Below are 12,360 nucleotides of genomic sequence, written 5' to 3'. Positions count from 1 at the left end.
ACTCAAACCAAAAAAAAAAAAAAAAAAAAAAGAAAAAAGAGATTCCTCATTAAAAACAAAGGTAACTCCTATCACTAAGGAAATTCCATGGTTTGAAGAGCTCTGAGACAGGAAAAGTAAAAACTGACCCAAACAAACTTTAAAACCAATATATTATACAATAATAAAGAGCACTTTACTTTTATATAACTGTCATTCAGCAAATACTAGTACATTGGGAAATCATATCACAACTTAATCTCCTTTTCAATAGAAAGGTTTTCTAAGAATTGACTTGGAGTCTTCCACATTTATCAGATGCCTTTTCATTATTCTTTTCCATTTTTGCAATTCTTGACCCAAACTGCATGGCCCGTTTCGGCAGAAGAGCGGAGGCTAGAAGACCAAGTTCCGTAGCTGCAAGGCGTAAAATGAGCTTTTCACCAATTCCACGGGGTAAAGTCAAGTCTGCCTTTTCCCAAACTGGTAGGGAATTTAGAAAGGAGACAACATTTTCATCCAGGAAAGGAAATCTAAAATAAATAAATAGATAACCACTATGTAAAAATAAAATCAATGTTATAAATTTTATAAAATTTCATAGTTAAAATTTAATCACATTAAAAAAGTGTCTCATAACACTCTGCTAGTTTTAGTACATATGCTACGAAATAGTCTAAGTCTCAACAAATAAATTATGTCTATGGTGTCAAATAATTTCAAATTGTTTCACACAATATTTTTGGGAAGGCCTTGAAAACAGGCATGATCTTAGTTAACTACTTGATCTGTCTCTGATCTTCATCATGTCTAAATAATGATACTGTAGGGATATGGAACCAATACAGAAGGGCCCACAACCCTGAACCTGCAAAACACAGTAAAACTTTATGGTTATCAAACTGTTTAATTACATTTAAACCAATTAAATGGTGACACATTGGTGTAACAGAACAAAATATTGGATTCCTTTTTTCTAAATTCTGGGGTAACTTAGAAACAAAATATCTTATTTTTATTTTTTTCTATTTCTGGGATAGGCTGAAGTGTGTGGTGTGATCATAGCTCATTGTAGCCTCAACCTCCCGGGCTCAGGTAATCCTTCTGTCTCAGCCTCTGGAGTAGCTGGGACAACAGGCATGCACCAGCATGCCTATTTTTTTCCTTTTTTGAGTTGGAGTCTCACTCCACTGCCCAGGCTGGAGTGCAGTGGCACACTCACTGCAACCCCAGTGTTGACCTGCTGGGCTCTGGTGATCCTTCCGCCTCAGCCTTCCAAGTTGCTGGAACTACAGGTGTGTCTACCATGCACGGCTAATTTTTTATTTATTGTAGAGACAAGGTCTTGCCAAGTTGCCCAGGCTGGTCTTGAATCCACGGGTTCAATTCACTTGCCTCAGCCTCCCAAAGTGCTGGGATTACAGGTGGAGACACAGAGTCCAGCGTATTTTTTAATTTTTTTGTAGTGATGAGGCCTTGCTATGTTGCCCAGGCTGGTCTCAACCTCCTGGACTCAAGCAATTCTTCCCATCTTGGCTTCCTACAGTGCTGGGATTATAGGCATGAGGCACAGTACCTGGCGTAAAATATTAGATTAAAAAAAACAACTGTCTGCCTTTTTGGCTTCCCTAATTTCTACAAAACTGTTGTTTTTTTGTTTAAAATACTTTAAGACTCCTACCCCATATCAATTTCTCAAAAGTGCAACACAGTTGCTAGTGTTTCCATTTCATTACATTTTATTCTAGCTTGGGTAGAGAGATTGGAAAGGGTAAAGGCATTTTGTTATATGGGTATTTTATAAAAATGAACTGTAAAAGCAAATTTAAATAGAGAATCTAATTAATAGATTAATGTAACTAGGTACGCCAAGATACATAATAAATTATTTAGATCTAGCCATTATAATGGTTTTTGTGACATCACATTTTGTATTAGCTGTTTTAAACTTTCTTTGTATGTGTTTTTATTTGCACATAACACAATAGTTTCATTTGGAGCCTTTAGCAGTACGTGGTTTCACTAGACAAATTTCTTCTCTCCAACCTAGCTAAAATAATGGATTGAATTTTCTTCTATTGCTCTCTTTCTCACCTTCAGAGGGAAGACAGTTTACAGACTTTCTATTGTGGCATTAGTAGTTATCTCTTTACAATGAAATCTTGAAAACTGTGACAGAATTAACGACTTAGCAGTCAAAGTTGTTCATGCATCAGGACTGGAAACATAAGAACCACAACTGTGTAAAGGCAACCTCCAGTTAGGGAACAGAGGAAATGACTAAGAGCAGACAAGAAACAATGAAGTCCCAGAGAGAGAGAGCAGGTGTAATTTGATATTTCAGTTCCATGAGGCTGACTTGGACTCTCTGTTCTTGTGTGCTTGGCCCCTTGTATGCTATTTAATACATTAGCCTATTTGGACAGACTTTTGCTCCTTATGACTTAAGTGTCTTATCTTTCTTTCTCCTTAATGCTTTATTCAAGCACTGTGCTTGTTTATTACCATCAGAAATATGATATAGGTAAAAATAAACTTGGGATCAAAAAATAATAGACACAAAGGTAACTTAATCATTTTGAAGGTTTTAGGTAATCTGTAACATATGACTCAATTATGTTCAGAAGACATGTAACAGAGGACAATCCAGCATAGGACCACCTCCAAACCAGGTATGGATCCGCACATAGAGAAATGTCTACAGAGACACAGCCAGTTTCTACAGCATTGAAGGAGAAAGCTTGCAGGTGGGGCTTAGACTCTTATTGCTAGGAAAGCAACACTGAAAACAAAACAAAACTCTCTGAATGCTTTCTCTTGGTGTTTCGCTATCTCAGTTTTCCTTTTACACTTGTCTTAAAAACAACCATGTCATTTTTGTCACCTTTGAAGATTACCGAAAAGACATTTCTTAGAGAATAACTTTTGGAAAACAACTGGTCATCTGGCTCCTCCTGGCTTGGCTTCTACATTTGTAATAAATAAGCCAAGATATTATCACTGCTCCTGTTACTCATCTGAACAGTCTCCAAAGAGAAAATAAACTTGCAAGTCTCCACTTACAATCTGCTGTGTTTACAAAATACCCTCACAATACTCAAACGCTCAGAATTACCTTGCTTCTCTTCCATGATCACCAATAACTCTGTCATCACGACCAAGATTTCTAGAAGAAATTCGACCCAGTTCCATCACTATGTCCTTATTCAATCCCTCCAGTCCATGTGTCTGAAAGCGGACACGATGTCGAGAATAGCCTGCAAGTTGCTCATCTGCACCAATTCCAGTGAGGACTACCTGCAAAGTTGAAAAAACCATATAAAAATGTTATCTACTCTACAGAAAATAACTAAAAACTGTAAGCCTAAAGGTAACACGTTTGGAGAAAAACCACAAGATAAAGTCACAAAATAGTAAAACATGTCTAATTCTAAGGAAGTCATATACATTGTGTCATGGTTTGGATACAATGAAAATATGCTTTTCTTACAACCAAAATGATACAACACCTTAAGGGTCAAAATTAGGTCTCAGAAATCCCTAAAAGAAGTGCTGCACCTACCTTTGCTCTGCTCTGATACGACATCAATCCATCCTGGGTCACTAACCAACCAATTCCTCTGGAAGCGAACCAGACTGCACAGCCAATGCTATCATCCAAAACTGTGTCCAATGGTTGAATTAAGTGACATATTCGACTTCTTCTTAATTTCTGCAGTTCTTCCAGAGAAACATTAATTTCAACAAAATTCCAAGTTCGAGAAGGGTTAACAGCTTGTAGTTCCTTTAGTCCTGCTCTTCCTGTGATTCGATCTGGTACACTGAATTGTTTATCAGAATTAGCAGCAGCAGCAACGCTTTTAGAGAATTCTTCAGATGGTATTTCACAATGATTTTTCTGTTTAGTCCATTTCTTGTTAGAGCAAGTGGGTTTGGTCTTTTCTTCAGTCATGAAAGCTACATTAAGAAGATCAATGGGCTCATCTGGAGGAATATGGCGGTCAGCAAGGGTTGCAATAACCATGGAATCAATGCCCCCAGAAAACAGGACTGCAACATTTGCCTTCCTATCACAAGCTTTCAAAACTTCACTTCGTGCCAGGTTTTCATCCCTAGGTAAACACAAGACACGTCTCTTGACTGCGACACTCAGGACATCAATGAACTGTTGAATTACTCCTTTCATGTGTCCATCAGTAAGAAAGCCTTGAAGTGTCTCTCTTGTGGGTGGGATGCTGGAAACATTACTGTAGTGAGTCTCCAGTGGAGCTTGTGGCAAGATCACATTTAAAGGAACAACAGGTTTTTCAAGATACATTTTGGCTTCATTTGCAACCACTGATACAAATGCTGGTAAGTCTGCTGAAATTTGACTCAGGCTATTAACACATTCTTCAGCGGTATTCTCCCTAGAATTATACTTCCAAGGATACAATTTTAAAATCACATGTCTGGAAAGGGCAGCAGACTTAAGATCAATTCTAAAAATTCCAGACGCTGGAACTTCTTGCCACACAGATGTCTGGGTGCCAACTGAAGACAGGCAGAAACTCTTGCCCAAATCATTAAAATGCCAGAGCAAGCTACGGCGACCAAAAAAGTCCCTACCGAACCATAAATAATGACTAGATGCTTGATAGTATACAAAAGACCAAGGACCCTGGACTTCTGAGAAGAGTGACAAAATATCAGATTCATCCTTACAAGAGGAAAGATACTCAGACACAATTTGAGTATCATTCTCTTGAGCTTCAACTTTTACTCCACTGAAGACCTCTCCATTCCAGAGGAACACGTTGCCTCTTTCATCTTCCACAGGCTGGGGAGTCAAGACACCTCTCAACCAAAGGACATGACCAGAAAATAAACACTGGTAGTGAACATCAGACTTTAACAACTGTTTACTACTGTTGGGTCCTCGTCGCTTAAGATTACACAGTAAATCCTCTTCCAAATCTTTGCTGAAATGCTCAACAGAAAAGCTTACAGAGCAACAAATGCCACACATTGTTATGTGAAATCACAGGTTGGCTACTTCTTGACTTTAGTCTTCTCTGAGTTTTCTATTTCTTGGTATTCTTTTTTCAGCTCATCCAAGATATCTGTGTCCGGGAGAGAGAAGAAATATAAAACAAATAAAACTCTTGCATTTTTACCTAGTAATTCATAGGGCAACATACACCACTTCAAGATCAAATTATATGAGGGGAACCTTAAAAAAAACCTAATTACATTTGGAGGGCAGGCCCTTTGAAGTACAGGCTTCCCCCACTGGGTGAGTGTTCTAGGAATCCTTGGCATCAGTGTACCAGCTAGCACTGTTGCGAGAGGCTGTGTTTGGTTTCAGTTAAAATTTTTTTTGGAGATTATTTCAATTGTTTGGGTGATTTAAGAGTGCACTTGCCCATACCACGCTTAGCATTCAGCAGTTTTTGGCCAGAAACAGCATGACCCCCATCCCTAGTCATCTGATTTCATTCTGAGGAACTTTTTCTTTGTTTCCCCAGATGAAAAAAGTTCTCAAAGGTAAACGTTTTGCCGATGTGGAAGAGGTGAAACAAAAAACGGCAGAAGCACTAAAAGACATTACAAGTGACAAGTCTGAAAACTATGTTGGGCAGTGGAAAAAGTGGCTTCACAGGTGCACTGCATCAAGAGGAGAGTACTTTGAAGGTGTCTGAATGACTGAAGTTTAAACATGTAGGAATAAATGCACAATTTTTAATAAATAAATTCCTGGTTATTTTTGGGTCCCCTCACCATATGAGTACATGCATTGTGCTTGTGCTAACAATAACTTCCAAGAGGCTACTAATAAAGAATGTTTATCTTTAGAAAACGAGCTTCTGTTCGATGAGTGCTTATTATTGGTCCAGGCACTTGGCTAAGCACTTTATATATACCATCTTAGTTAAATCCCACAAGACTTTCCTCAGGGGCTCAAAGTATTTCATCTAAGTCACAAATGTGGAAAGTGGTAATGGCTTTTCATACTTAGAACTGTCTGAAACTCTAAATCACATATTAATAAGTTTTACTTTCTAACACATACTACAACTTATTTTTTTGAGTTGGCGTCTCACTCTGTCGCCCAGACTGGAGTGCAGTGGCCGCTTCCGGCCACGGCAGCCTCGACCTGCTGGGCTCCGGCGATCCTTCCTCCTCAGCCTTCCGAGTAGCCGGAATTACAGGCGCGCGCTACCACGCCCGGCTGATTTTTTGATTTATTGTAGAGATGAGGTCTCGCTGCCCAGGCGGGTCTCGAACCTGCGGGTTCAGGCAATCCACTCACCTCAGCCTTCCAAAGGCGCGGGATTACAGGCTGAGCCACCGAGCCCAGCTCATACTACAATTTTTAAAAAACTATAGAGGCATCCTTGGAAGGCTAAATTGAAGAAAATCAAACTACTGCATTAATTTTTATTTTAACATTCAGATACAGACAGTGTAATGTAGGCACCAAATAAATAAACAAATAGAAGCAAAATCAAATAACACTTACTTTTGCTTTCAGAAAGCATTTCTGTTCGGTCAGCAAGAAAGAATATGTTGCTATTTGGCTGCTGCCTATATACTCTCTGCAAAACATAATTCAGACCAATTCAAGATTTGATTTTAAAGGGAGTAAATGTCAAAATCCTTAGCTCTACTATCACTTATTCCTGAATGTCAGTAATATATGTTCAGTACAATACTTTAGCAAATACAGATAAATAAAAAGATAAATAAAAGTCACCCATTATCCTACCACCTAGAAATTGCTGTTATTAACACTGAGGGTAAAACTCTATTTTTTCTGCATATACTATAGCACTATTTTTCTTTCAAGTGCCTACTGGTTTATGCTTTGTTTTTATCAATGAACAATGTATTAAGAACACTTTTTCTTATCAATAAATGTTCTTTTACAACACGGTTGTGTGGGTATAACACATGATGGTTTATGTGCTCAAACTTCAAATTTCATACATTTAAGGTGTTACTAATGTTATTGTTTACTATCATAAATCGTTGTTATAATGAATATCTTTGAAACTAAGTCTTTGTGTACTTCCATGATTCTTTCCTAAGTATCAATTATTATAAATGGAACTGCTGGGTCAAAGTGTTACACAGTTTGGAGGAATTGATAGATTCTGCCAATTTACTCCCCAGTAAGTTTATATTAATTGTGCCTATTTCTTATATTCCATAAGTGACAATATTAAAACTGTCTAACCTGTCATTAATCTTTAAAATGCTTTAAAGTCACACCTCAGGAACACCAAAAAATAAAATAAAAATAAAGTGCTTTAAAGAGCTCAAGATAATTTCTTCCTGAGCTTCAAAAGGTAATTTTTATAAAAACACGTGAAGTACAACCACACATGAAGCAGTAGCTTGCTCCTTTATGAATTCATTATTAGACATGGCATTAAGTAACCATATTATGCAGTTAGAAAATTTATGTAAAAATTTTTCGGAGGAGGGGAAGCAATTCAATCCCTTTTTTTGTTTAACAATTATGCACACTGATTTAATAGAACAGCTTCTTCTTAGTATATGAGATCTATCAATCTACCCATTAAAACAAGATCCCGGGCACTTCACTTTTACAACATAACTAAAAAGATGCTGAAATACTGTAAACTGTATAAGTAGAATGTAAATCTTATGTATAATTCTTATAACTTTTATAGATAATATAAATAACCAAACCTCCCACATATTGTTCAGAATTCCTCTAATAACTCACCCTATTCTTCTTCAGGTTAGAAAGTTCATCCACAACAATTTTTTGTTCTTTAATCTAATGAAAAAATAAAAAACAAGAAAAAGACTACTTAATCAGAGATCTTTTAAGTATGCTCCATGAAAGTCCTTAAAGTGATTATTTTAAAATTAGAGAGACGGTCCAGGCTCAGTGGATTGCCTGAGCCCCCAGGTTCAAGATCAGCTTGGGCAACTCGGTGAGACCTCATCTCCATAATAAATAAAAAATTAGCTGGGTGTGGTAGTGCACGCCTGTAGTTCCGGCTACTTGGAAGGCTGAGGCGGAAGGATCATTGTAGCCCAGTAGGTCAATGCTGAGGTGGCCGTGAGCATGCCACTGCACTCCAGCCTGGGTGATGGAGTGAGACTCCCACTCAAAAAAAACCCAAAAAATTAGAGAGATGGGTTAAGGCAGTGGTCCTTAACCTTTTTGGCATCAGGGACTGGTTTCTTGGAAGACAATTTTTCCACAGAGAGGGGAAGCGGATATGCAGTCAAACTGTGGCAGAAAGGGGGCTGGTAGCAGTTAAAAGTATTCCTTTTGAAAATCAAGCGGCAAGTTCTGAAAACCCACCAAAGCAGTTTTGTTTGAGAAAAACCAAATAGCCAAGGACTCATGGAAATGCAAAAGAGTAACTAATTCACAAACTTACTCAACTGCTCTCTTATCAGTTTACAGCCCCTACTCACCCTGCATTTCCTGGAAACCATTTGTTCTTTGAAAATCTGATTTTGCTGAGTACAACTTTGTGAATTCCAAAGAAAATGTGTAATCGCTCAACATGACTCCCCTCCCTTACCTAAACAAAGGTATAAGACCCCTCTCCTTCTGGGGATTGTCACTTCCTATAATAAGCCTAGGTGTCATGGCCTGTCTTCCCACTACAAAACCTCACTGCTAATGTTAATCTGTATTTGCAGCCACCCCCCAGTTAGCATCATGACTCAGCTCCACCTTAGATCATCAGGAATTAGTCTCATAAAGAGCACACAACCTAGATCCCTCACATGTACAATTCATAATAGGCTTTGTGCTCCTATGAGAATCTAATGCCACCTCTGGTATGACAGAAGATGGAGATCAGGAAGTAATGTGAGGGATGGGGAGGGGCTATAAGTACAGATGGAGGTTCACTTGCTTGCCCACCACTCACCTCCTGCTGCACAGGTCGGTTTCTAACAGGCCACAGACTGGTATTGGTTCATGGCCTGGGGATTGGGGACCCAAGTTAAGGGGCTACTATGTATTGATTGTCCAAATGGGCAGGTGGTGAACACACAGATTCTTTTCAACAGCAGACTGTGTGGGGGCACAGGTGGGAAAATGCTGGTGAAAACAGCAATTAGACTTGCCAAGTGTTAGGCAACCCACTCAGCCCAGACAGGGGATTGGTGTTGGTAACTGCATTCATACCAAGGACTACTGTTACTAAACAAGGCTTAGAACTCTTATTTAAAAATAGATGATATACACCAAAAGCAATACCAGTCTGTCAATTTTTTTCCCTTAAAGTTTTCAAACAAAGCTTATATAGAATGTAAATTAGAGAGGGAGGGAGGGAGAAGGAGAGAGAAAGAGAGGGGGGGAAGGAGGAGATTCACTTTCCCAAGGTGGGGGGGGGGCCAAAGTCTGTCAATTCTTTTAAATTGTACTTTTAAATGGAATCATGGGTGGGCTATGAACCCCCCCCCCCCATTACCAGTGCTTTTAATGGTTTATGTACTAAGTGGTGCAGCCAGACATTCAGCAAATAGTGATAAAAGATCAAGCAAATAGTGATAAAAGTCCTATTTTGGGAAGTTAGACCTATCAATTTCCACCTTTGCATTTTTCCTTTTTATCTCCAAGAAAAGCACAGTGCTGGTACTGTTAAACTTCATTTTCTATTTGTAGGGGAAGGCTCAACTAAGTGGAAAAACTAAGTTTCTTTTGAACTCTTTTCCATAACTGTACTTATTTTTGTGAGCATGACTGAATACATAGTATCAAGAGTGCCCTTAAAAGCAGGTATTATCATTTTTGTTCTACCTCACATACTTCAGGGATCTGCTATCCATCGATATGTGGAAGTGGCCTGCTACAGAGATCATCGGAGTGGGCTGTATCAATTCATCCCCTACCTGCATGAGCGTACATCTTTCTGTCTCCCCAGTTGGCAGCTGACGGAATTCCAAGGTGGAATTTGTAAAACCTCCTTGAGACTTTCAGTGCTTTCCCATTTATTTAGGAATGGCAGGGATATATTTCACTTTACATCCAAGAAGAAAACTGTGATACAGAAAGATTAAAGGGACTTGTCCAAGATGTCGCTGTTAGGTTGGGGCAGAATCAAAGCCTAGGACATGTGTTTACCTACATATTAACAGCTGAAAGGCCATAACCATTCTCCTCGATGTTTTTTAAGATTTTGTCTGTTAAGATGTGTATCAGTGGGAAACTGCCAGGGAGGGAGCAGGGGGGGACACTTCATCAACAAGGGCACCTGATCTCAAACCAGGTGACGTGGGGACCAAAGTGAGGCAGGCCCAAACTTTACCTGTACAATTACCATTTGTACACCTAATCCTGAATTGTAACTCATATCTTTAAAACAACAATTAAAAAAAAAAAAAGATGGAACAGGAAAAATTATAACATATTGGCTCCCTCCCTCCCTTTTTGGTAGAGGAGTGACAATCAATGCGAGTTTCAGGGCCATTCCCCTGGCTAACACGTGGGAGTGGACTAGAGGAAGGGGACAAACAGGCGACGAGGAGCCCCGTGGGGTGTTTTCTCGGAGGTACCGATGGCAGAAGACGGTGGCTTGTTTGGGATGGGAGGAGTGTCCCTGGCGACAAAGGGACACGTATGAAATAAGCTTCAGAGGCAGGCCTGCTAGCCCTTGGTGATGGGCGTCAGCACGAGTAACTGGATGGGAACGTCCGCGGAGGAAAATACTTCTTAAAGTTTAAAAAAAGCAGAAGAGGAAAACGACTGAAACTTCGCCCCACAAGCGCCGGGGTCTGATTTCGGTGCAAAGGCCAGTCTTCCTCATCGCAACGACGTCCAGCGCAGGGAAGGATCAGCGGCAGCCGTCAAACGCTAAGAATAAAAGCGCAAGGCGGCAGGCAGCGCCCAGGCCCCGCGCCGCCCTCGGGGCCGTCCTAGGGTCTCCCTCTCGTCGCGTCCCACACTCACCCTGCTGCTAAGATCCTTTTGTGGGGTCGAGTCGTCAGGGGGCAGCGGCACGGCGTGGTCCTCCGCGGGCGCCCCTCGGCTGGGCATCTCCACGCAGCGCCCGGTTCGCGGGACGCGCAGCCTCGCGCGAGTCCCAGCGGCCGCCTGGCCCAGCCACTGCGCCTGCGCGCTCGGGCGGCCCTGCCCCTTCCCTTCCCCTTCCCCGGGGGTCCGACCCATCGCGTCGGCGCACTCACTTGTACGCCTGCGCCCTCCGGGTCTGGCCGGGAGCGGTTTCGCGCGTGCGCACGGTTGCTGAGGGCGCACGTGAGCGGAGCCTGATTGCGAAATCTGAGGTTCCTGACTCTCCCCCTGGCGGATCGGATGTACAAATGCTCTTGTGGTTTCTCCACGCCGTCGTATCTGGTTTGCTTCGAGTTATGGGCGCCCTCCAGTGGTACATAGAATAGTAGCGCAGTGGAAATGCCAACTTGCTATTTGTCTTCTGGGGAAAGAATCTCGGGCATTGATTTAAGAGATACAATGTTGGCAACGGAACTGTACAGACCTGTGTGTTTTTATGGCACATCCTCTCCAGTTAGGCTTTCAAGATGCCACCTCCCCTATTATAGAAGAATTGCTTCATTTTCACGACCATACCCTGATAATCGTTTTCCTAATTAGCTCATTAGTACTTTATATTATTACCCTAATGCTAACAACCAAATTAACTCACACAAGCACAATAGATGCCCAAGAAGTAGAGACAGTATGAACCATTCTGCCGGCTATTATCCTTATCTTAATTGCCCTTCCTTCCCTACGTATCCTTTACATAATAGACGAAATTAACAACCCATTTTTAACCGTCGAAACTATAGGACATCAGTGGTACTGAAGCTATGAATACATTGACTACGAAGATCTAAACTTCGATTCCTATATAATCCCCACAACAGACCTCAAACCAGGAGAACTTCGACTACTAGAAGTTGACAACCGTGTAGTTCTACCCATAGAAATACCAATTCGAATATTAATTTCATCAGAAGATGTTCTTCATTCATGAGCTGTACCCTCCTTAGGCTTAAAAACTGATGCCATTCCCGGACGCCTCAACCAAACTACACTCACATCAACCCGACCAGGCCTCTGTTATGGTCAGTGCCCAGAAATTTGCGGGTCCAACCACAGCTTCATGCCCATTGTCCTAGAAGTAGTACCACTAAAATATTTTGAAGATTAATCAACATCAATAACTTAATTAACACTGTGAAGCTTATACAGCATTAACCTTTTAAGTTAAAGACAAAGTATTAATCTTTCCACAGTGAAATGCCCCAACTAAACACATCAACATGATTTATTACTATTTTAGCCGTAACACTAACACTTTTCATTTTATTTCAACTAAATATTTCAAAACTGGTATATCCCCTTAACCCAAGCTTAATAAATATTAAAATACAAAT

General features: G+C 40.5%; 1 protein-coding gene across 1 annotated transcript; it reads right to left on the bottom strand.

Moving 5' to 3' along the window:
• Nucleotides 1-135: 135 nt before the first annotated feature.
• Nucleotides 136-11,009, bottom strand: ASNSD1 (asparagine synthetase domain containing 1). The gene is made up of 6 exons (XM_008065065.2): nt 10,910-11,009; nt 7,715-7,768; nt 6,482-6,557; nt 3,542-5,081; nt 3,095-3,276; nt 136-512 (listed from the first exon to the last, which is right to left on the bottom strand). Exons 4-6 carry the CDS (start codon nt 4,985-4,987, stop codon nt 263-265), a joined length of 1,878 nt encoding a protein of 625 aa, XP_008063256.1. The 5' UTR covers nt 4,988-5,081; nt 6,482-6,557; nt 7,715-7,768; nt 10,910-11,009; the 3' UTR covers nt 136-262.
• Between the last annotated feature and the right edge of the window lie 1,351 nt (nt 11,010-12,360).

The sequence above is a fragment of the Carlito syrichta genome, unplaced genomic scaffold, assembly GCF_000164805.1.
Source record: "Carlito syrichta isolate Samal-C Ts95f unplaced genomic scaffold, Tarsius_syrichta-2.0.1 Scaffold308144, whole genome shotgun sequence".
Lineage (NCBI taxonomy): Eukaryota > Metazoa > Chordata > Mammalia > Primates > Tarsiidae > Carlito > Carlito syrichta.
Note: the sequence above shows the minus strand (reverse complement) of the source record. Positions and strands in the feature narration are given on the sequence as shown.

What these genes read in the sequence shown, in the direction of transcription:
- ASNSD1 (XM_008065065.2), bottom strand. Translation starts at nt 4,987, where the DNA reads ATGTGTGGCATTTGTTGCTCTGTAAGCTTTTCTGTTGAGCATTTCAGC. An exon ending in CGTATCAGAGCAGAGCAAAG is followed by an intron (nt 3,277 to 3,541) that starts GTAGGTGCAGCA and finishes TCAACTTTGCAG; the next exon opens with GTAGTCCTCACTGGAATTGG. An exon ending in GATCATGGAAGAGAAGCAAG is followed by an intron (nt 513 to 3,094) that starts GTAATTCTGAGC and finishes TATTTATTTTAG; the next exon opens with ATTTCCTTTCCTGGATGAAA.